At 30.0% G+C, this 26,622-nt stretch overlaps 1 protein-coding gene across 1 annotated transcript; it reads right to left on the reverse strand.

The window, feature by feature from the left end:
- Nucleotides 1–319: 319 nt before the first annotated feature.
- On the reverse strand, nucleotides 320–22,133 carry LOC143074352 (uncharacterized). Its single transcript, XM_076249847.1, has 13 exons — nucleotides 21,996–22,133; nucleotides 20,558–20,723; nucleotides 19,507–19,587; nucleotides 18,482–18,597; nucleotides 18,152–18,173; nucleotides 17,633–17,739; nucleotides 16,074–16,161; nucleotides 15,034–15,123; nucleotides 14,186–14,285; nucleotides 12,110–12,580; nucleotides 10,383–10,484; nucleotides 7,162–7,242; nucleotides 320–5,663 (listed from the first exon to the last, which is right to left on the reverse strand). The coding sequence occupies exons 1-13, from the start codon at nucleotides 22,072–22,074 to the stop codon at nucleotides 5,340–5,342; spliced, it is 1,827 nt and encodes a 608-aa protein (XP_076105962.1). The 5' UTR covers nucleotides 22,075–22,133; the 3' UTR covers nucleotides 320–5,339.
- Between the last annotated feature and the right edge of the window lie 4,489 nt (nucleotides 22,134–26,622).

Below are 26,622 nucleotides of genomic sequence, written 5' to 3' on the forward strand. Positions count from 1 at the left end.
CATAGATTGTCTCATTAAAATTTACCCAACAATTCTTTAAATCATTTTTTGACTCATTGGTTGATTGATTTGTTGCAGGATTATAATTATTTTTTGGATCTGCTAACCCTTCCTGGGCTAAGGTCAACCTTGATTTATCATAAGGTTCGTTTTGCTTAATCTTTTAGTTTTCTTAGTTATGTTTTGTAAACTGTTGTTTTGTCTATTGGTAGGTTTTTTGGTTTATTTTGCCATGGTGTTGTCAGCTTGTCATAAACTTATCAGTTTGAATATTCCTTTGGTGTCTTCTGCCTCTTTTTTTTTTTTACTAAATAAAAAATTCAATTATGCACTTTTTATTTAGTGAAAATAATTTTGTGTACAATAAATAAATTCTTAAAATCATTAACCAAATTATACAATATATTGATATAATGGTAACATTGTGGACGGCAAATACTTTCCTTAACAATCAGATTTTTTAAAGGTAAGATGACACAAAGAAAATTGCATATGACACAATCTCATACTAGAGCATAAATATTACAGAAATGGCAAAGACATTGATTGATAGATGTGAACAAAAACCTTATCTAACTAATTATTCTTATCTAATTATACAACACAACACAACCTTGAAAGGAAAACATGTTAGACAACAAAAAATAAACACTAACAAAAAAAAACAATAAACAAAAAGATACAACAAATTTAACAAGAATGATATAAGATATCTCTTCAATGCATTTCAAAGTTTAAATCTTTTTAAAATAAATCATTCAACAGATGAAACCTTAATTGAAAATAAGACAGTTGACACATTCAGTGATGTACACATGTAAAAAGTGTTTTGATTACCTAATAACTACTGAATTAACTCATTCAACTTCATGCAAAGGAGTAGGTTCGGGTAAGGGCTGATTTTGGCCTCAAATTTCAGGTTCATCTGAAGAAAGATTTTGGACACTTTTTAAACACTTGTGTGTCTATTTCAGTAGATTCAATTAGTTCATGTGAAAGATTTTAACTGATTTGGTCATTAAAAATGCTCCAAATCTATCAAATATGCCAAAAAATGTCACTTTTCAGATGGTATTTGTCAAAAATGAAGGTGGCAGCATCCGTGTTCATCCTCAACCTTTATATATGTTGTGTATTATCATCAAATACAACTTACATTTCAATATTAAGAATGAACACAAATGCAGCTACTTTCATTTAAGACAGAAACCGTCTAAAATTTAACTGAAATGCTAAAATTGTGAAGATTTCAGTAATTTAGCTTGACTTAAGGGCATACGATACAGTTTTGATCCCGTATTTAAAGGTTGATGAAAATTTCCATATAAGCTACTTTTTGCCTGATTAAATCAAATATGTCATAAAAAATATACCTTCATGTGCTACTTTTTGAGTTAAATGAGGTCGAAATTTTGTATATTTGCTCAAAATTCGGATTTGTGGCCGTATTTTCTCTTTCGAAAGAAAGACATAACTGTTTTGTTTTAAAAGAAAAACACAAATTTTTTATTCAGAAATAACTCATATTTATCAAATGGTCATGAATTGAGAAAAAAACGTCATTTTTTGCTCTATATTTATCAAAATAAAAAAATTGCACTATTTACAGTTTTATAAAATTTGGTCCACATAATCTCACTGCAAAATGAAACAAAATGTCGTTTTAAAAAAAGGGGTCTATGCACTAGTTTTCAAATTAAATCAGTTTGAATGATAAAAATCAGTTCAAAAATGCATCTTTTCACATGTCACAGTTTGACGTCACGAAAATAACATTTTACGTTAGCAACGTCATTACCTCCCCTGTAACTGTATTGTTTGCCCTTAATGATGCTAGTACCCAATATATGGGCTTTGTATTATCAAAAACAGACCAGATTTATGTAGCACTAGCATTCTTCTTTCCAATACATATCGAAAAGTTTACATTTTAACAATTTTGTAAAACTGCTATATTTTGGGGCAAAAAAGGGGTCTTACTGGATCTACTCCTTTAACATTATTATTCTCCATTTAGTTCCTAATTTTGTCAGTAAATGAAGCAGAGAAGGTATGGAAAATTTATATAATTGGTCTGAAATCTGACCTACTTGTTAAACTTTAAATTAGATTATCAAGGAATAGTACATAACACAATTCAATGTAAATTAGAATCAACATCTGTACTGCATTAAAATGACATCAAAATTTCCATACTCACAAATTTACCTTTAATGAAAGTCAGTATTAATTGTATATTTTACACAACCTGAGATACAAAATTTGTATAGAGCTTAACATCAAAAATAGATGAAGTTCAACCTTTCCACTGATTGCTGAGCCTCTCATTACAATGTTTGATCACATTACCTCTCAAATATTGATGTTATCTTACCCTTAAGGTGCACCAAAACTAAATTAGTTGTCTCTACAACTTAAAGAATCTGAGTTACAAAACATTTAACACTAAAATTAAAGTTAATTAGATAACCTTCAAAGACAGATATGCATACAAAATGAAATGTGTTTCTTTAATGTAGTTTATGGATTGAAGATCTAAATGAACATACATTAACAATAACATGGACTCTGAAAAAACACCAATGGTAACTGCCAACATTTTTTAAGAAATTTTAAGACCATTTTAAAAGAACAAGAAATAAAGGCAGCTAATATTGTCAAACTATTTAGTTTCTATTGCAGATTAATGATAGTGCATGATGTTTCTAGTATTTTGAAGAATATAGCAGAAAAAGCAATTAATGAAACATAAAAACTCTAAAGGTTAAATATGTCCTAATGAACAATCAATCCTATATGTAAAGTACTGCCATATGCCATGATACTTCACTATGATAAAAGGATTGCAGAAACAATCCATGTCCTATTCTAATGTCAATAAAACATCGTTTTAGTTTAATTAAATTCATCACACTATCCCCGATTAAAGCTTTACCCATTTAATACAGCAACATCTGATTGAACTGTTTGACTAAAGATAATGCTTTTCATGATAACTATCTAAAATGATTTCTTAAGTAACATAATCAAGATCATAACACAAATCATATTTTACTCATGAAACAGACAAAGGATGTAATAAATAATTTGATAATTTGAACATTTTCAGGCTTAATAATTAAGATTCCTCATGGCAATCAAGTCAGATATTCTATTTAGATAAAAATAATTAAATAAAAGATTGGGGAAAATAAAAATGATAAAAAGACCCAGGAAAAAAACTTTACAAAAACTAAATATTGAACAACCTGAAACCCTGTAAAATGCTAACTAATTATTACTTGAAAATACTTTTACTGGAGAAAAAAAAAGCCCAATAAATTTATAAACCTTACTGAGTCCAGGAGTGAGTGAAATCTGGGGTCAAATCATTTCTATGGAAAGGAAATGTGTCAATGCATACCAATTTCATTGATTTACGTTTAGTGGTTCCCCTAAAACTGGCTGTATCACAAGCTTTATCAAATTTTTGACACTATTGATGCTTCCAACAGAGCCAAGATAAATAAAATGAGAAGATGTCAATAAAAAAAATATGCATTTGATCTTCTTTTCTGTATAGATAGTTAATTTCTGCTTGATTTTTGGCATGCTCATATATACTATCAAATAAAATCAGTCTCAGCATACATAAACATATAAATGCAATCAATACATATTTTCATATACATAAAAAGCATACTTTGAAAATGTATTGGAGATTTACTAAGCCAAACAAAAACATAAATTTACTGGTATGAAGCATTTAAAATATGCTCAAAGAATTTCAGATTTTCTTGTATCATCTGACTAGAAGCTGACTAGAAGAAGACAACATTCTTACTGAGGTAAATATATTATTTCTTATACATGTTATATACGACAGCACTAATAAATATAAGCAGGTATAATACAGAAATGACAACCAGAATATATTTTACAGCACTATCAGGAAAAATGCTGAGTTAGTAGCTAAGTCAAAACTTAAGCAGCTATCCGTTTACAAAATAGAGAAAAGATGGGGAAAAAACTTTAAAATTTGCCATCCTAGCAGTTGTTTTCCACTCCAAACAAGAAGTAACTCTGTACTCCTTCAAATGATAGGATACGGTTAAGATCTACACTTGATTTTTCCTGATAAAAACATATGTTTATTTGATCTTTCCAAAAGAATACAATGAAAGATGTCAGATTCATTCTGGTCTAGTTGTAGAGAAATATCACAATTTAAAATAGATATGGATTTTGACATCTTACTTGTTACAAATTAAGTTTGGAAAACCTAAGTTCTATAGTACAAAAGTTATAAGCAGGACACAAATCAAACAATGATAACTATCATAGAGGTCAAATGACAGAGTGACTTGATGTTGTCATATAACACACCACAAGTCCATGGATGATGCTGCAACTTTAAAATACCAAGTTATTGTTAACCTTAGTGTTACAATACTACAGATATAAGCTTGATACAAATTGAGTAAGGCTTTACTATCAAAGGGTCAATGTCACGGTCAGAGTGATTTTACTTTGGTATATGACAAACCCATGTCCATGTTGCAACTGAATACTAAGTTTGGTTATCTTTTTTTTTTTTTTGGGGGGGGGGGGGGGGGAGAGTTATAAAAATGGGGTCGAAATTCATGAGATATTTAAAGATAGCTTACATTTTATATATGAATTTAATTGTTTATCCTTATTAATCAAAGTACAGTTCTAATGGCAGCGTCATTCCTTGTTATATTTGTATGCAGATATTCATAAATTGCATAAACTAATCTAGCAATTGAATTAACAGCTAAATAAAGTTCCCTATACACAATGTGTGACAAAATTACAACAGATATGCAATAAATAAATAGCACTCAAATATGCTTTTTGAGTAATTATCAATAATCCGTAAACAAAAATAAAACTGAAATTTTACCAATTATGTCAAAGAATTGACTTTTTAACACTGTTACACTCTTATCATGCTTACATCACTTGCAAATTAAAATTTCCTTATATGGTAATATAAGTAGAAAACATTAATGGAGGAGCAAAAGTGCCTTTTACTGTAAAGAAAATGAGATTCAGACACAATAATGCCTTAACAATGTAGATAAAATGTACTTTTATCTACTCTGGTATGATGGAAATCTCAAAACTAAACAACTAGAATGGAACAAATAGTAATTTACGCCACTGGAAGATTCATAAATATGTGTGTTACCATTATCATGACAAGCACAGTAAAAACAAAAAAACAATAGAAGATGAGTAAACAGTTCTATGAATCAAGTAATGATATGTGCTATAGTCTGCTGAATAACTAACAGACAATTAATAAAATTAAAGCTAAAAATTCACAACTGTGATTATTTCTGGTTTTCTGTTTTGTCATTTGACATGGCTGAAAACTTCTCGTCAATCGTCTCTTGTAATCGTATAAAGAATTTATACAATGCTATTGCTTGGTTCTTTTTCATTTCTGTCCAATGTTCCTTTGTTTCTGTATCCATTATACTGTCCCGAGTTGACATAGACCAACTTGTTGACATGTCCTTGAAGGAGTCTATAACAACCCATTGGTGTGTTAAATACGACAGCAGTTTTTCATAGATTTTGGTCAGCATGTCATCTTCTAAAGGTTTCAGTTTGTAGATGATTTTCATAATGTATTCTATGGTGTGTCTTGTTCCCTGAATACAAAACAAAAAAACATAAAACAAAGAATAAAAATGTCTAAAATGACTATTAATTCTTCCAATTATTTCTATCCTTAGCACACTAATCAATTTGTTTCATTCATCTTGAAAATACAATTATTCTTATTTTCCTTCAAGTTGACAATCATGAGTATTCACAGACTTAAGATAATCAAGTAAACTTAAAATCAACAATTTCAATTACTATAGTCATGATAATATTGCTATCAAATGCATTAGAAACTTTGCAAAACAAACCACTCAATCTGAAGAAAACAAATAACATGCTATTATTTGAACTTGGAATTATTTTTAATTATGGAATTTGCATAATTTCTTGTGTTTAAAATTTTTAATAAATTCCATGTTTATTTGGTATTATAATCTTTTCAGCAATTAATAACACTTTCCATACAATGTATTTTGGTTAGATAGTGTTGTGCGCGGCACAGTACATTCTATTGAAAATATACTATTTTCTTTGTAATAGAAAGTGTTGTGCGCAGCACAGAACATTTCAGTACAGAATAAACATGGAATTTATTAAAAATTTCAATAACAGGAAATCAAGCAAATTCCATAATTAAAAATAATTCCAAGTTCAAATAATAGCCTGTTAAATACACTTCCTTCATTTATATATCCTTACATATAAAAAAAAGATATATATGCACAACATTAGAAAAAATTCTGTTAAGTCATATACATCCTAAATTAACTAAAGAAAATTTTGACAAGCACTTGTGACAAACAGGCAGTAGGAGCAAAAACAAAATGACCACCACAAAAACACTTTTGGTACTCCTATTTGCCATATGTTCTGAAATAGGTTACTGTAAATTCAGAAATTATTGCGTGCACTTATTATTGCAATTTTGTCATTTTAGACTTAAATGCGATTTAAATTATTACAATTTTGAGAACAATCCTGTTTATTTCATGTAAAATATTTCAAAGTGAGAGTTTAAATTATTGCGTTTACAACTCTGTTGCATTTTTTGCAATAATTTCTGAATTTACAGTTATTCAAAATAACATGTACAATCTTAACTTCCTTTATTGGCAATGATTCGGTGTTAAAACTAATGATAAAAGGTCAGTTTGAACATAATATTTCACGTAAGAACCATTGTTTACAGATGGACAGCAATTATATCAACAAAACCACCATGCCTAAGGGACGACATCAAAAGTTCAATGTAGGATAAAAAATTTCATTCACATAGTTTTTTCACTGACCCCCCCCCCCCCCCTAACTTAATTTGGTAAAAAATGATTTACCAATAGGGATATATGTAAAAATCGATTTTAGATATACAAAACTTGCAAAATTTTAACCTCCCCACCCCCAAACAATTTGATTTAAGTTTTTTACCCTACATCGATCTTTTGATGTTGTCCCTAATTGATCCTCTAAGAAATTACTGATTTTTCAAGTCATTATATAAGTCAATATATAACTTAAGTTACAGGGAAATAAAGTCTGACGTACCCTTTCTAATTTCTGAAGAACAGCATCTACTTCCCTAGTCTTCATAATTACGCTTAAATCTTGAGCATTCAATATAGGTTCCTTAAATAAAATTAAGAGAAATAAAATAAAATAAAATCTATTGACAAGAACTATTTATATATTTTTATGTATATCTTTATATCTTTCTTCTAGATATGACAACCTGCACTTTTATATATATATTATTTTTAATGTAATTTGAGTTGAGAATTGGTAGTTGGCAGTCTTGTTCTAAGGCAAAGTGGTACATTTTCTTGTTTGACTAGCCAAATTAAAACATTTCATGTGGCTTCAACATAAGAAATTCTTTGGAAAACCACTCTATCAAAAGTCTGATGGTCTGATAAACGCAAGTTCTTGTGGATGGTCACAGGCACTAATGTCTCAGAAAAAAAAATCATATCTCTGTACCTGAAAGTGAGGTTAATGTATAGATGAAACAAGAATGTGTCCTCAGTACACGAATGCCCCACTCGCACTATCATTTTCCATGTTCAGTGGACCGTGAAATTGGGGTAAAAACTCTAATTTGGCATTAAAATTAGAAAGTTCATATCATAGGGAACATGTGTACAAAGTTTGAAGTCGATTGGACTTCAACTTCATCAAAAACTACCTTGACCAAAAACTTTAACCTGGAGCGGGACAGACTGACGGACGGACGAACGGACGGACGGACGAACGGACGCACAGACCAGAAAACATAATGCCCCTCTACTATTGTAGGTGGGCATAAAAAATCTGAGAAAAGTTTGTGCATGGATGATATATAAATGACAGGGAATACAACCTCACCGTAATATTAAACTATTATATTGTATTGTACTGATACAAATCAGTGTACTCTGGTTTGTTGTTATATATTACATTGATATATTAATATTTGTATATTACAGTTACATGTATAGTTAACTTTCATCCATTTGTTAATCATCATATTCTAGGGCTGATAGAACAAATAAAGTAAAGATTTTATAAGATTTTTTAAATATGGCCTTCAAAACTATATGAAATAATATCATGAATAGAAAAGCAGGGCTTTGTGAGCAAAATGTTTTAATACCACTACATGGATTAAACAAGAGGATTCCCAAGATGTCAAAAATTCAAAAACAAGAGGAGAGAACATCCTTTAAAGCTGATCTAACATAACAATGTTACCATGATATATTTACCTTAAGGGTGCACACAGGTAAAAATCATTACGATTTCACTATTTTTTTGTAAATAAACTTTGTCCTATACTTAATAGAAAAATAAAATAAAAATATGGGGTCACCATTCATTTAAGTTCATAATTTACCTTCCAAAAAGAAACATGCATTTTTGTTAAGGTACTTTTATCTGTTGAACTAATAGAAGAAAATAAGGTAAAATCGAAATAAAACAAGAATGTGTCCATAGTACACAGATGCCCCACTCGCACTATCATTTTCTATGTTCAGTGGACCGTGAAATTGGGTAAAAACTTTAATTTGGAATAAAAATTAGAAATATCATATCATATGGAACATGTGTACTAAGTTTCAAGTTGATGTAACTTTAATTTCATCAAAAACTACCTTGATCAAAAACTTTAACCTGAATTTAGCACTATCATTTTCTATGTTCAGTGGATCATGAAATTGGGGTCAAAACTATAATTTGGCATTAAAATTAGAAAGATCATATCATGGGGAACATGTGTACAAAGTTTGAAGTTGATTGGACTTCAACTTCATCAAAAACTACCTTGACCAAAAACTTTAACCTGAAGCGAACGGACGCACAGACGGACGCACAGACGGACGCACAGACGGACGAACAAACGGACGCACAGACCAGAAAACATAATGCCCCTCTACTATCGTAGGTGGGGCATAAAAAGATCTAAATTACAGGAATTGCTTTAATCTTTGAATAGTTTAGTTCAAGTACAGCTTATTTGAAAATAATAATAATAAATATAGGTCACTGATGAGTTAAAAAAGATATTTCAATTTTAAAGTAAAATAAACTGTTATCACAGAGATATGTCTCACTTTTTTGTAATTTCGATAATGAAAATGTTGAAATTAAAATAGCAACACTCATAACATGTAAGTTTTACAAATATTCAAAGTCAATGAACCATGACTGTAGGTACATGGCTAAACAATTTCCATTGAAATGAGGTGTACCAATGCTAATACAACTGCATATCAAATACCATTGACTTATCATAAGTAGTTCCCTTTAAACAAACCAAAACACAAACTAATACATGTAAAGTAAACAAAACTTTAAAGTCAATAAACCATGACTGAGAGGACGGGGTCAAATAACCTCCTTGGTAATGAGATGTGCCAATGCTAATACAACTGCATACCAAATATCATTGACCTACCACTAATGATTCCCCATAGACCGATCTAATCGCTAACTAATACATGAAAACTAAGCGAAAGTTTCAAAGTCAATGACCATGACTGAGGGGGCGGGGCCAAATAATCTCTATGGAAATGAGATATGTCAATGTTTATATAACTGCATACCAATTATCAATAACTTACCACTAGTGGTTCCCCTTACACTGACCTAATCACAAACGTATACATGAAAAATAAGAAAAATTTCAAAGTCAATAGACCATGACAGAGGGGGAGGACAAAATTATCTCCATGGAATTGAGATATGCTTATGTTTATACGACTGCATACCAATTGTCATAATCTACCACTAGTGGTTCCCAATTAACTGACCTACTCAACAACTAATACATGAAAACTAAGCAAAAGTTTCAAAGTCATTAGACCATAACTGAGGGGACTGGGCCAAATAATCTCCATGGAAATGAGATGTTCCAATACTAATACAACTGCATACCAAATATCTTTGATTTACCACAAGTGGTTCACCATAAACTAGACCTTATCACAAACTAATACATTGTTGACGCTGCAGCCTTGGTCGTCATCGTCTCCAACGCAGGAAACAGCATACCTATGTCTCCCTGTTTTGACTCCATCAAGCGAGACAAAAATGACATTTTTTCACCAAAGGGAGATAATTTGGAGATTTTTCAATGATATAAACATTGTAAAAGTCATCTGGGACCAAAACGAATTGATTTATGTACCATATCATAAAGTAACAACTAATAGTGTAATAATTAAAATTTGTAATGAAAAAAAAAATGTTTAAATTTTAGCTGGATTTTTATATATTACATATGTATTTACCTTAAGCTGATCTAACCAGGACCACATTATTTCAGCCAGTACATATTGGTTCTGTTCATTGGCTAAATCTTTCCATGCTGAATCTTTGTCATTCAGTTTTTGCTAGAAAAAATAAGCAATCTTTTTTTATAATTATTCAAATAATTGTACAAGTACTTAAATTGATATAGGATTGTGTATTGCAAGGTATTTAATAACCAGTTTATTGTTTTGCCTTTCCCATGTTTACAGCACTAGATAAATAATAGTGTCATGCAATATAACTGACAATACAAGTTATATTGTTCAATGAAGAGGTTTTTAGCATTTGGATAGGTATATTTTATAACCTAAGCTAATCTTAGTCTACATTTATCAATATGATTTTTCAAACAGGTGCTCCGCAAGGCACAGCTTTATACCGCAGAGGTCAAACCCTGAATAGTTGGGGCAAGTATGGACACAACATTCAAGCTTGATACAGCTCTGAATTTGGATTGTGATAAAAATTTTGACATATTATGGGTTTCTGATACAAAACAAATGTCAAGATCTTACAAATCTATTGGGCAATATTGTGCAATTAATGATTTCATCTTCAAACTTTTCAAAATTTTGGACAAAAAAAATTGAAAAACTTCTATCACCCCCCTTTCTATACAATAAGTCCAAAACCTGACATTTCTTTATATATAATTTACAAGTAATTTACAAATAGTGTAAGGGAGGTAAATTCGAAAATACCCAAAATTGTATGTTAAATGTTTTTGAATTACCTCCCTTTTCACTGCTTTTCAATTGGTCTCAATTGTCCAACGACCAGAAAAAAACCTAATATTTCCCCTTTTTTTGCCCCTAATTCCAAAACATTTTGAGCCACAACCCTCCAAAGTCATACACTTAAACAAGAGTTATATGAAAACTACAAAAATGCTTATTTTAGGCCCCCTTTTTGGCCTCTTATTCCTAAACTATTGAGACCATAACCCCCCAAATCAATTCCAACCTTCCTTTGGTGGTATTGAACTTTCTGGTAAAAATTTATGGAGATCCATTCACTAAAAACTAAAGTTATTGTCCAGACACTAAAAGCGTCTTCAGACGACGATGACGATAATGCAGACGACATGTTACCATTATATAACACAAACTATACAAAAATTAGTAAAACCTGTGGCTATCCTATCTAAAAGCCATTAATAAAATGTGTATCCTTCTTTTCATACTAAGTATTATAGTTGATTATCTATAAAAGATTTTGATAAATTTTAAGCAGTAAGACAAAAAATTGCTGACAGAATATTGTTAATTGGCTAATCAATTATCCAATTGGACAGACTTTGAAACATCTGACACAATGAGTGTAAAACATCAGAAGTCAAATTAAAACAATTTCATCTGAGCAATATCCAAACAATCTTATGTATAGCTTTTATAGAAATATTTAAATGGAATGCCAATTGTTAGAATTAGGTTCTAGTTATTATTCCGTTTGGTATATATTGTGGATTCACTATTATTCCTTGGATAACAATTTTGCGTGAATTTTGTCGGTACTGGTGAACATTGAAATTAAATGTTCAACAATTTACAAATTTTCCATAAAATTGCATGGCAAAACCATCAAATCAATTATCAAAAAATGATTATCAACTAATAAGTTTTATTCATTACCAGAAAATTGGTGCCCACGAAAAAATCAAATGAATGCAGATTTACTATATGTATCCTATATATAAAATCTCCACCTGATAAATATCAGCTGCAGTGTATATTCCTTCCTCAACATCAGTTGTACCGAGAGCCTCTGCTACATCAATTGTTGATAAACTTCCTAAGTCCTCGCATACACTATCAATATCATCACTTTTCTGGGACACAATGTCTGATGTAGAGAAAACGTCAGTCTCAGTATCTGATTTTATACTCAGTTCTCGTTCAGGCTTAGGTTTTAATGCTAAAAGTTTTTCATCTGGCAAGTCTTCCATACAAACACTTTTTCTCCTTCCAACACGTTTTAAATGACTAGAAGTTGTACTTGTTTGAGATTCTAATGATGGATGAGAAGACACTCTTGGGATGCCATTTTCTGATTCGATGTTACCATTTTGATTTAATTTTTTGTCAAAAGAAGCTACACTAGGACATTTTCTAATTTGAGACAATGAATTTCCTTTCTTTGAAAGTTCTAACAATCTTTCACAAACCACATATATAACCTGAAAATAAAGACACTATGCATGTAATTAGCTACCTTAAGTTTATTGTACAGGATTGCTCCACATTAGACAGTACTTATAATTAAATATCTTAACATACATTTTCTTGAAGTATAAGGTTTTCTATACAAAAAGCTCATATTCTTCAATATGACATGTTTTTTTATTCTATACAATGTTTGCAAGATCTATGTATTTAACATCAAGACTGACAGGCAAATAATAAGCATTTTTGTTGAGATTTGTCTGCCCATTTGTTTAGAGTTTGTTGATAATACCCTGCACCTACTTTCTTTACAATGAACAAATGGTGGAGAATGTGGATATATACCAAAGAACTTCACTAAAACTGGTGCTAGGTGCTGACTTGATATTGAAGTGAGCAGTTGGTGAATATTCAAGGACTGCACTCTGACTTGAGATGAAGAATAGCAATAAAAGTGCTGTAACTTTTCTCTATTATTTGCTGAGCTTTTAATAAAGTTTATTATTTACATTTTGTGTTTTTTACCACACTAATAATTGTAATTTGTTATCTAGATTAAATTATCTTTCTTTTTTTTTTCGCATGTGTTTAATTTTTGTTTTGTTAGCAGTAGTTAAGAAAATGTGAAAAATTGAAAAAGTGAAAATATCCCTGCATATTCAAAGATTTATCACTCCTTAAACATTACCTAAATTATACTGTTCATTATCGAGTTAACTCAAATTGATAAGGATGTAAAGTTTATTCATCCTAATAGTTAAATATTATTACATCAAAAGTTGATAGACAGATACCAATAATGGTCCGAGACCACAATTAATTCGTAGTGCATTTCTTTTAGAACATAAATGAAAATTAAAAAAATCCAACCTGTGCTTTCTCAATGAAATTTTTCCAGTCTGTTGTACTACTTTTGGGACAAATTATATCAAAATTATAGAAAACTTCATCGGCTCTAACACAAAATATCGTCAATTTTAGGTTTAGGGCATCTTGAAATCTTTTGACAGCTTCTGAAGAGCTATTTTTTAACCTTTTTCAGCTGTACCAAATCACTACTTTCCTTTAAAATTCTGAACACAAATTTTTTTACAGTGTAATTTTACCCCCTTCTTGCAATTTGAGGCATTAAACATGGAGAAATAAATTTGGAAGGGGTATAAAAAATATTGGAAAGTAACCCACTGTCAACACTAGGGACTATATTTGTGGACAACGAAAATCAAGGGACGACAATTGTGGTCTCGGACCTAATGTGCGTTTTAAATAAAACTTTTGTTTTCATAATAATCAAATTAGATAATTATACATGGTACACCTTTTGACAACAAAGCAATCAGTGACATGTCTATACATGTTATTTGACGATAATCTATTGATTGCTGACAAAACTGGAATATTTTACATATAATGGAAAAGAAAAGAAAAGTAAAGAGTACTATTGATCAAAGTATGGCTACATTTAATAAGTTGTTTTAAAATAAGAAAAAGTTCATTGATAGGCACACACAGTGTATTAGAGGCAAAACATAGTAAAACTACTCATACTTGCGTTTTAGACCAGGTGAGATCAATATCATAGTCTATAGAATGTTTTGTTGGTTCATAATCAATTTTACCTTTGGCACATATTTAAGTTTTCTTGCTTCGTAACCATGGAGTATATGTTTCTGTCTATTGAGGAACTGTTGAAGACTAAATTCTCTGCTATCTGTACCTCTAAATAAATTAATAAAACATTGACTTAAGTGAACAAATTCTGAAAACACAACTTAAGTTTTATTTTCCTTTTTTTTCTTCATCAAAAATAAGTTTTATACATTTGTAAATGGCAAACCGTTCATTATCACTGAACTAGTATATATTTGTTTGGGGCCAGCTGAAGGACGCCTCCGGGTGCGGGAATTTCTCGCTACATTGAAGACCTGTTGGTGACCTTCTGCTGTTGTTTTTTTTCTATGGTCAGGTTGTTGTCTATTTGGCACATTCCCCATTTCCATTCTCAATTTTATGTGTTGATGGTGACATGTACAAGAACATTTAAATTGATTTATTTCATTGTTGTGTGATAAACAGATAAAACCATACCAAATTCATACATGACATAACAGTGGAACTCAGCCCTATTCATTTCTTGTACAATAATCTTTATTTTTTTAAAATTCATTTCCCAGGTTTTCAGTTTAGCCAAGGTTCAGTTTAAATAGCTTTCATTGTGTACATATTTAAACAAATTTTGAATATTTTGCATCCCTGTCTTCTAATATTTTGCTACCAAGATGAAGGGAGATTACTCCTGTGGTTGTTTAGTTTTCCCTTTTGTTCTTAGATTTCTTTCCTTTAATAGTCAGAGAAAACACTGTTGGTAGAACATTTTTGTCATCTCATTTTTTTTATTTCTGGATCTGCTGGATACGTTTTTCAAGTGAAGAATGTCTTATATCAAATACAAAAACCTGTTACATACGCTATAGAAAATATAATCCTGAATGGTTTTAAGTACTGTTCAAATTCTCTTATCACTTCCATTTGTCCTCTGGTTTGGATTGCACCGTGTCTATAAATAACATAGTAAACATAAATTATTTTCAAGTCTTCATTTTCATTGATAAAAGTAGTGACATATTACATGTATTACATAGAAAAGTTCATAGTTTTCTCAAAGAATCTCTCTCTCATAATATATTTTTGTTACCAATAATTTTTAAGGTAAAGTTTCACTTATTTACTAGCATCCTGTCTATAATCAAAATAGTTTTATAGGTTTTTTTTCTTCATAAAGAAAAACTGTCAGTGATTTAATTACACAAAAACATATAAAAATACATTGTGAACCAAAGCCAACCATGACTATGATTATCAGTTTTCCAAATGAGGTTGGTGGTTCTATCCAGTTTCTTCCACCAATTAAAAGTGACCATCACAAAATAACCCAAAAAATCTGAAATTGGTGTTAAACAGAAGACTGTAACTGAGTGGTTGTCGTCTTTTGCTGTTTGTGATACTTGATTTTCGTTTATTTTTGTTTGGTACAGTTTTGTTTTTTTTGTTCATTTGCACCACTGTCTCAGGTTTAGGAGAGATACCAAAAATGACAGCATGTCAACCACTTGGCTGTATTCCAATAGATCTACGTTTATTGTATCTAGACATCAAAGATGTTTTGAATGAAAACATACTTTATATACAGTCCTTATTTAGAAATTCTTCGCCAGAAACATGGAAAAATAGTAAACATACCAAAAGTCTGATTTGAAATTTTACTGAGTCTTTTCCCCCTATTTAGCTTAGTATGAAACAATTAGCATGCATGTACAACAAGAGATGACAACCCCATAGCTGCATTTGGCCTACTTCTATTTGGAGTGTTGTGAATCTCCCAGGTTTTTCTGTTGATTTGAGTTACAAAATTCAAACCTTGATAACTACTGTCACTTATACATTTTTCTATATTGGGTGATGTTTTCAAATTATACACATTAATTATTGAGATTAAAATTGGCTCACCTCTTTGATCTCACAAACTGTATTGCATCATCGGCAGGAATTCTATTTGTAAACACTAAATAAGAAGCAATAATGACACCAGTTCTGCCTAAAAATAAGATCAAGTCAGAAAATCAATAATAATATATTCTCATGAAAGCTTGGTTATTTTCATTTCAAGAAAATTGTAAGAATTTATGAATTTGTGAATTTGTTGAGTTAATCATGTTAATCACTTAAAGATTTATGAATGATGCTTTGACCAGTTCAGCAAGGTAATCAATCTGTTTTTTGTTTATGACAATGAATTCCATCTGTGTGATCATGTTCATAAAGAAAAATAAACAGCTGCGCCATGAGCGCATGATACGCCCGACGTCTTATGTGGAAGTCTTATGCAATGCAATAATCATAAATAGTTTATGAGAAAGTTTTAAGCAATAACCATATATTGTTTTAGAGACACGGCTGGACATGTGAAACCCCCCACCCTGTTTTTTTTACAAAAACTAAATATTACCAAAATAAAATTTTGAATCAAAACCAAAAAGTATACAGATCTTTAGATTAATATATCAAAGAAGTGTGTAAGTTTTAAGCAATAATCATAACTTATTTTTGAGATACAGCACAACATGTTAAAAAAACCCTCCCCCTTTTTTACAAAATACTAATAACTCAAAAATGAAATTTTGAATCATCACCAAAAAGTATACAGATATTGAGATTAATATAAAAAAAGACATGTGTAAAGTTTTAAGCAATAATCATAAATTGTTTTTGAGATATGGCGCGACATGTAAAAAAACCCTCCCCCTTTTTTACAAAATACTCAATAACTCAAAAATGAAATTTTGAATCATCACCAAAAAGTATACAGATATTGAGATTAATATAAATAAGAAGTGTTTAAAGTTTTGAGTCATAATCAAGAATCATTTTTGAGATACAGTGCGACATGTGAAAAAAACACACCCCTGTTTTAGTTATAAAGTGCCGTAACTCAAAAAGTTTAAATCTTATTTTCACCAAAAAGTATACAGATCATTTGACCATCATAAGAAACAACTATATTAAGTTTCATGAAATTTGGATAAGTTGTTCTCAAGTAACGGTGCGACATGTTTACGCCGGACAGACGGACAGACAGACAGACTGACGGACACCGGACATTTGTATACCATAATACGTCCTGTCAAAATTTTGACGGGCGTATAAAAATGGCAACATTCTCTTTTTGAGAAATAAAAAACTTAAAGAACATAGCATAAGATGTAACAGACACTTAATTTAAAGTTACTAGTTTTAATATTGCAAGGAGTAACAACTTTGCATTTTATGAAAACCTATGAAAAAAAGTCAAGCATAGCAGTGAAGGACCTTATCTTTTGCCAGAACTAACGAATCAAACATGGCACTGAACAGTAAATGTGCCATATGCTAAACCTTATCAAGGCAAGCATGGCAACTTTGACTTAAGCTAGAATAGTAAAGGTCAGCATAGCAATTTTGCCTAATTCTAGAAGAAACAAATTCAAACACAACAATGATTAAAATTTGTGGTTTGTGCTAAAACTTACCAAGACCAGCATGGCAATGTATGGCAACTTTGCCATCTGAGACAGCAAACTGTATGACTTTAACCATATCCAGTATTGTACTTAATGATGCTACACCATAATCATCCCTGTAAATAAATCACATTTTGTAAACCTATTGAATTCAAAATAACAATTTCACATGAGGTCACATATTCAATTTGAAGTTTTTACAATGTAATGAAAATATGTAATATGACTGTAAATGTTTTGTCTGTTTCTGCTGTTTTGTTTGATTGCTGTCTTTTCTTTTTTCCTTTTTTATTTCATATCTTCCAAAATTCTTTACATTATCCATGATATTTTTTTCCAATTACATTTTTTTCAATCTGAGCAATTTAGCTACAAAATTGAGAATACTTTTTAATTTTTGCTGTCAAAATGAACATCATTTTCAACTGATAATGCAAACCTAGAAATGTAGATAATTACAAGTCTTAAAATGATTTCCTCTCCCTTTTTCAGGGATTATAAAATATCATAAATATATAATGTACTTACCAGCCAAAATTGTAAAAATATACTGAAATAAACAATAAAAATAATATATAATAAAACAAATCTTCCCATTCCAATTAATGTATGTCAAAACTAATTGCTGTATTATGTTTTTGAAGAAACTTCCTTATATATCCATAAATCCTCAAACATGTAAATATTTCTTGTGATTCCGTAAAATAAATTGTACTCATATATAAAATATGAAAAAACGTATACTAGGCCTTAAATCGTCATAAATTTGTATAATCAAGTGAAAGAGTTGAATCTTATCAAAGGTAGTTTGAAACTTTAAATCTTAAGGGGAAACCCAATCTTATCATTAAATCTTACTTCCATTCTCCATGAACATCTGGGGATCATATGTAAATCCACTCTTCTCTAAACCATATCCACAATCTGCATGTTCTCCTGGTTTCTGTATACTAATCACTGAGGTTATACCTTTCCTGTTCAAATACAATATAAGTATATAAGTTGTCCACTTCAATGCAAAATAACATGGTGAAACATGCAAATCAAGATTTTAAAATTCATTACAAAGCAATTCCTAGACATATAAATGTGTAACATGAGGTAAATATACAATAACAAACATGAGATATTATAAAATGTTAAGAAAGTCGGTTTTCAACTGATTTTTATAATTTGTTCTTATGTTGTGCTGTCCAGGCTAGAAAGAGTGCTTTGCACTGGCAAATAAGTTTAAACCAACAAAATTCTGTATGTTCCTGTCCAAAGTCAGGAAACTATAATTTGGTGGTTGTCATTTGTTGCTGTATGTTTGTTTTTTTGGTTGATTATTACATAAATCAGGCTTAGTTTTCTGTTGAATTTTTACAATATTTCATTTTGGACCTTTTATAGTTACATTTTTGTAATATGCATTATAGGAATTTCTCACTGTTAAAGGCTGTACGGTTACATATATAGTTGTTAACCTTTAAGTCATTTGGTTTCTGGTGGGGAGTTGTTCCAGGCAATCATACCATATCATATTTTATTGCATAGCAATATAATATTTCCCACAGAAATTAACCAAAAGTTAGGGTGCAATAAATTCCAATATTGCACTAGTGCAATAAATCTTCAAAATTCATGACGTCATCAACGACAAAATCTTAGTTTAAATCAATTTTTACTTTCAAATATAATATTGCTATACAATAAAAGGGTTATTGCATATGAATGTTGGGGAATATTGCCCTTGTAGAACATATATTGCACTCGCAAGCTCATGCAATATAAAATTCTACTCGGGACAATATTCCCCAATATTCAAAAATGATATTCATGCAATAACCCTATAATACTTAATACAGTATTGATATATCATGGAAAATAGTGTTTAATCTTACTCTTTAAACTGTTTTATGATTTCAAACTTTTTGATGGCTTTAGATGATGGTCTTGCCATTGCTAAAATATTATCTGTCACCCTGAAATGTAATAAGATGAATTATAGGATCATGCTGACAATAATATAAACACTGAACTTGACTCGTTAAATACGCAACAAATACAAGATTCTGAAAAAAAAGAAGAATGTTTCTGAGGACATTAATGCCTTTCAACCTTTGCATTTTTTTTCCAGATAAACAGGGAGATTAATTTTAAAACAGTAAATGACCCACAGCCAAAGTAAGAATTATGTTGTGGTTCACAGCATGATGTATGAGTTTGTAAACATGGTAAAATTGGATGAGGAAAAATTAAGTTAGAATGTGGATATAAAAATAATTTGCAATTTTCATAGTTATAAAGGGACATTACTCTAGAACCATAAGTGACTCACTGCCCTTAAACGAACTATGTGAGTTTTAGTTCTTATCTTGTGTATGATTTCATCATAAAATTTGGATGACAAAAACTTAAGTTAGTGTGGAAGAACAAAAATTTTCAATTTTCCAAGTTAAAAGGGGCATAACTCTAGGAGGTAAACATGTAAATGACTCACTTCTCAAATTTGAAACTCTGTCAGTGAGTGTTTGAGAGTTTTGGTTCTTAGCATTGTGTGTGAGTACCATAAAAAGTATCATAAAATTTGCATGAAGCAAACTTAAGAATGAGTATGGAATCAAATATAAGATAGACACAAGGATGGAAAGACAGACTTATCTTGGCAGTTGTTGATGGGGTTTCAACCTTGAACTATTAAGCTCAGACCTAATAGCAAAATTAAGATAGTCCGACTCCATGTACATATGAAGTAATAATTTTTTTATCTGTTAATGACACATTTATCTTTGAAGAGAGACATGTCACAACAATAGATATTTCATAAAAGACTGAAGATCCTACAAATCTATCATTTACAACATAGGAATTTTTTATCATTAAAACTAAAATCAAATCACATGCCTGCTTAAAGCTTGGCTGTCTAAGGAATGTGATAATAAATTTACAAACCAATTAGAGTAGAGTCCTTTAATTTCTGTTTTGTCTTCTGTCCAGTTCTCCCATGTACAATATTTACATTTCTTTCCCCCACAAAATAAAGCACATTGTTTCTCTGTTGATATCAAGGTTCTTGCATGCTCAGAAAATTTATTATATCTTCCTTTTGGCTTTTGTCCTACAAATTAAGAAATATTTGATGAGGATTTTCATAAAAATTAGAAATCAAAACCTTTATAGACAACATTTATAATCAATTATTTAAACCAATATGTGTATTTTTGGATGTTTTGGGTGTTTAAGGTGGGAAGGGACTTGTCATTATAATCATATTTTGAAAATTTATTTCATGTCAGTGGTATTCAAAACCTGTATTTTGACTGATATAAATCTGAAGTATCAAAGTATTAAAAGTAAGAAATGATTTTCCCTTAATATGGACAAAAAACACGTCTTTCTGATTGAAAACCTTATTCAACAAATGCAAAGGTTCCAAACTATGACATTGAGAAAATTAAAAAGTTAAAAATATTAACATGAAAATATAAACATGTTTCAGATATATCATCATGCTTAAACATGTTAAAACAGTATATAAGCTTGAAATAGAAGAAGAAAAACCATTGAATCTTATATAATTAACAAGCAACATTTCACAATTGACAAAGACTAACAACAACCGGTAGTTTTGAAAACAAATTGAATACTGCACCAAGTGCCTTTTAAATCAACAACAATTCTCAAAATGACAAAAAAAAAAATACATTTAAAAATAACATATGATAACAACTCATAAGTTTTCTGGTTGAGACAGGTAAATGGTTATGTGTTGGGGTTAAACTTGTCTACTGAGATCTAAACCCTCCCCACTTTATCTTGGTCAAGGGTTTAAATCAGTATCTGATCAAACTTCATGGTTAACCCTTCCTATTTAAAAACTTAGACCTGTGAAAGATTTCATTTTCTATGAAGACCTTCTATGTTAAGTACTAGTGAACCCTGTAATCAGGGTCAAAATTGTAATTTCAATTTTTTTTATTTTTTTTAAATCACATCATATTGAATATGAGCATCAAGAGGACATGTGGATGTGACCACACATTTATGGTAAACTTTTGTAATAAATTTTTTTAACCTAACAAGTGATGATCATGATGAACTAACAGAAAAATACACGGACAGACAGACAGACCTGAAAACTCTGTGTTATCTACAATTATAGCTGGGGCATAATAAAACTTTCAAAACTGAGGTAAACATTTATGATTAAGTCACCAAAGACACGATTTGGACTGAATTAAACAGATACCAGAAAATATAGAATATTATGTATTATACATATTCTTTTGAACTTCTCACAGTTTTTTTTTTCTAACTTTGTAAAAAAGATCATGAAGATTGAAATTTAAGTTTTAATTTAATGAGATATATACATGATATATGATGTTACCTTTGAGATTTTCATGTTGTTCTGACCAGTTTAATTCTTCATCCCCTGGATGAAATTGTTCATCAGGATGCGGTTCCATGGCGGGATGTTTTGTCGTCCACTAATTTAGTTATACTGATAAAATAATCTAACTTCACCTAAGGATAAACAAAAAATCAATCATCAAATCAAGACATTATTGATTGACTTGAAATAAATTTGTTATTAACATGGAATCATTAAACAAAATTTCCAATGCATCAATTCTATTACGAAATCAAAAGTTAGTTTTGGCTTCCTAATTAACTATCATTGTTTTTCCTCTACAAGTTATCGCTTTGAAATACCTGGCTGCTACTAAATTATTGATGCTTTTCTTGCAATTACTCACTCAAAGTATTCACTTAATTGCACCAGGCAGTTACATGAAAGTTACTATATGAGAGACCAATTCTTGTATAGGAATAAAATACAGATATTGCTGTTAATTGGTCATTAATTTCTTGTCTTGCAGTCAAATTGGTAATTATACTTTAGAGGCCAATTTAGTACAGAAAAACATGTGATACATGTACTTTTTCTATAAGAAGCCTTAACTCAGTATCAAAATATATTCTTTGCTATAAATAATTACCTACTATAATCAGACTATAACTAATTTGGGATTGATTATTACATGAAGCAAACAAACCAATGCAATCAATATAAAACAACATTTTATGGGGGAAAAAATATTACATAACGACCACAAAATGGAAAACATTTCTTTCTAGGATGTTTATTTGTACTATGGCTACTAATATTACAATGTCTTAGAAATTATTTTTTAATTTCCTTCAGCAGCATGATTTCTGATATTGATGTGTCAACGCAATTATTAGTTGGAAAAGAAAAGACATAGCATATTTAGAATGACATCACTCTCTGGATAAAACAAATAATGGTGAGACCACACTTAAAAATATTTTGGTTTGCCCAAACACTTCCAAAAAGTTTAAGTAGACGGTGCATTACTTTTGCGTGCATAACCATTACATTTGCTCGCAAAAATCATTATGTTTGTGTGCAGCTTTTGATTACTATTGCGCGCATTTCTTTGACAAGTAAACTCAGGTAGATACATGTAATAATACTTATAATAATATTCATAAATTTATTCAATTATTTTTAAGTAAAAGTACCCTCACCATTAATCTAAGTCATCTACTCATTCACAAGAAGGTGTAAGTGGGATTTCAAGCATGATAAGTAGGTTGTATTATTTTCTATTAATACGGAAAAAAGGTATATTCATCGCTAATGGAGTTTGCAACTATAACTACTCATTTAAATACATCATAAAATATTAAGATATAAAATGTCATACAGTCATGGTTAAAATTTATATTAATTAATAGTAACTTCTAAAAAAAATAAATGGGGAAAGTGTTCAAAGGGACACTGATGATGCCCCCACTAGCATATAATGTTATAAAGGGACATAACTCAAGAACTGTAAAAGTTAAGCTGCCAAAAATTGAACTTAAACTGAGTTTAGAGGTAACATGGGTAATAAGCATGATAAGAATTATAAACACATGTTATTAAATTCAGTTGAGACAAACTTAACATGCTTAAGTAAAGAGACCAGAAACTAAAAAAATCTTCAATTTTTCCACTTGCAAAGAGGCATAACCCTAGAATGGTAATCACTGAATGGTAAAGACTGCTTTAATCTACAGTCTGCACTGTTAGCCACTAGTCCGATGCCCGAGACTAGTAAAATTTCATTCTGACTAGTACGTTTTTGCAAAACTTTGTTTGGCCCAAGAAGAAAAAATATCAGAATATTTGTCTTCAGACTAGTAGTTGAAAAACTTTTTGGTGCAGACTGTAGAATCTATCAGTTGGTAGTAAAGTGAATATTGCATTGTATATTGTATATATCATTGATTTAAGTTGATTCAACTACTATTCTGGACAAAGAAAGATAACTCCAATTTTCAAAGAAGATTTCATAAAGCATTGGTTTTAGGTGATTCAACAACCATTCTGGACAAAGAAAGAAAACTCCAATTTATTGTCTTATTTACAACAAAAATGCTTGTTTAAGGCCCTTTATTCCTAGACTGTTTGCCCCATAACCCACAAAATATATCCCAACCTTCTACTTATGGTATAAATCATTGTGGTACAATTTCAGAACAATTGAAATACTTATAGTATACACAACTTTTTGTACTGACACTAGATAAATGCTTGTTTTGGGTCCTAACCCCCAAATCAATCCCAAGCTTCCTTTTGTGGTAATAAACATTGTGTTTTAATTTTATTGATTTCTATTTACTTATACTAAAGTTATTATCCGGAAACCATCCGTCTACGGACGACGCTGATGATGACAACAATGACGTGATACCAATATACGACCACAAAAAATGTCACTTTTCAGATGGTTTTTGCTAAAAATGAAAGTGGCCACATCCATGTTCATCCATCACCTTTATATATGTTATGTATTATCATCAAATACAACTAATATTTCAATATTAAGAATGAACACAAAAGCAGCCACTTTCATTTAAGACGGAAAACGTCTATAATTTAACTAATTAAAAATACTAAAATTGTGAGGATTTCAGTAATTTAGCATGACTTAATGACGCTAGTACCCGATATATGTGCATTGTATTGTCAAAAACAGTGAGCCCATATTTATGTAGCATAATTATTCTACTTTCCAATAAATAACTGTATATAGCTAGAAGTTTACATTTTAATAATTTTGTAAAACTGCTATATTTTAGGGCCAAAAAGGGGTCTTACTGGACCTACTCCTTTGTCCCATGTCCATCTATTTTCATTTATGCACATATATTAGACTATTAGTACTGACTAATGGGTTAACAAAAAATTAATTTAGAGACACGTACATGACAAATTTTTATTTAATTCTACTCTGCTTTCACATTAAACTGCATTAAAGAGATTAAATTTATCAGCATAGAATCTAAGATCAATAGAATATGACACTTTCAGATTAATAACGAGAAGATCCAAATGTCACTTTCCCACATTATCAGACTATATGTTATAAATTACAAGCATCAGGCAAAGATTGAACGGAAATTGTTTCCTAGGTAGAATCAATTAGGTTGAAACCGATTTTTAAGTCATGAACGGAAAATTTACAAAAATAATGTAAAACAGAGACAAAATCAAAGTATTTTGTTTCATTTTATTTTGTAGTACTTGGTATATATCCTAGGTAAATTAATGCCTGGACAAAACAGTCCATTGTTTAAGCAAACATTTTTATACAAAAATGTTTTGTAAACAAAATATTTTCAAATAAATCAATCAATGCATGCAACATAAAACTGACTTACATTGCAACTTGCTTCTAGCTAATAATGACTTCACAAACTTGTGTAAAACTTGTGTACAACTTGTTCATTTTATTTTCTTTGTTTATTAAAGAAAGTATATATGTAACTTACATAATACATGTAATATATCCATTCTACAGACATGACAGATATCATTTAATAATTTTACATAATTTAAATTTTTCACTTAAAAACCAATGTGTCTTGTGTGATTTGAGTTTTATAATATATCCAAATACTTTTTAAGTTTCAATTGTAAGTATAAAATTCATGCATAAGAAATTGAACTTCGATTAGGGTTGGGAACATCCTACTCGCTTTAAAATTCTTTTTAAATAAAAACAAGGAAAATAATCCAACATTTTTATATTTAGCAATGACCATGTCACAACAGAGTTTTTTTAAATATCTATTAGTAGAATATATCTTAGAAGTGAGAACAACCTTAATGTCATATATATATCATAATAAAATCAATAATTCAAAATGTTTTGAGATTAAAAATTCATTGGACATGTTGGATGTGGGAAAATTATGCAAATGAATCTAAAGAATTTCTTTAGATGTATGTTTTAACATAACTTGATATCTGGTCATATAGCGTGTATAGGCAAGTTTGGGAAGTTCAAATTGAAAATATCTTCCTTAATCCAAGTTAAATGTCAAAGCAAAATAAAGAGTAGTCTAGATTGGATAAAAACACCTTTTAAATTTCAAATTAGCATTTAATGGCTACATTGTATACTATATAAATAATATATTGCTAAGATGCTAAGTGGGTGATATATAGCAGATTGTTACCCTGAGAAAACATTGTCAACTGAGTCAAAGCTATGTGTTATATAATTTATTATACTGAATTTTCAATCATAATTCATACTTACATATACATGCATGTATTGTCTATTAAATTTTAAATTGAAAATACTTTATTATGATGTCATGTACATATCAAACATTACCAATATAAGAAAAAGAACAAAAATGACAAATGAAGCAAGATGTATTTTTTTATTTTATTTTTACAGTCTATGAAAAAGGTATGAGGTCAAAATGTAGAACTTGGGCATTTCTTTAAAATTATTAATTAAACTCATTGTTCTATGATCAATTTTTTTATAAACCTGCAAGAGAGGGTGACATTCAAAAATTGTCTCCCGCTGACCCATGGGATAGAATAAATTATAACCCTTGTATTAACCAATCAACAATGATCAAATCTGGCATTTTCACTTGAATATAATCCAAAATATCACAATGAATAATATTAAAAACAAATG

The sequence above is a fragment of the Mytilus galloprovincialis genome, chromosome 1 (assembly GCF_965363235.1).
Source record: "Mytilus galloprovincialis chromosome 1, xbMytGall1.hap1.1, whole genome shotgun sequence".
In the NCBI taxonomy this organism is placed as follows: domain Eukaryota; kingdom Metazoa; phylum Mollusca; class Bivalvia; order Mytilida; family Mytilidae; genus Mytilus; species Mytilus galloprovincialis.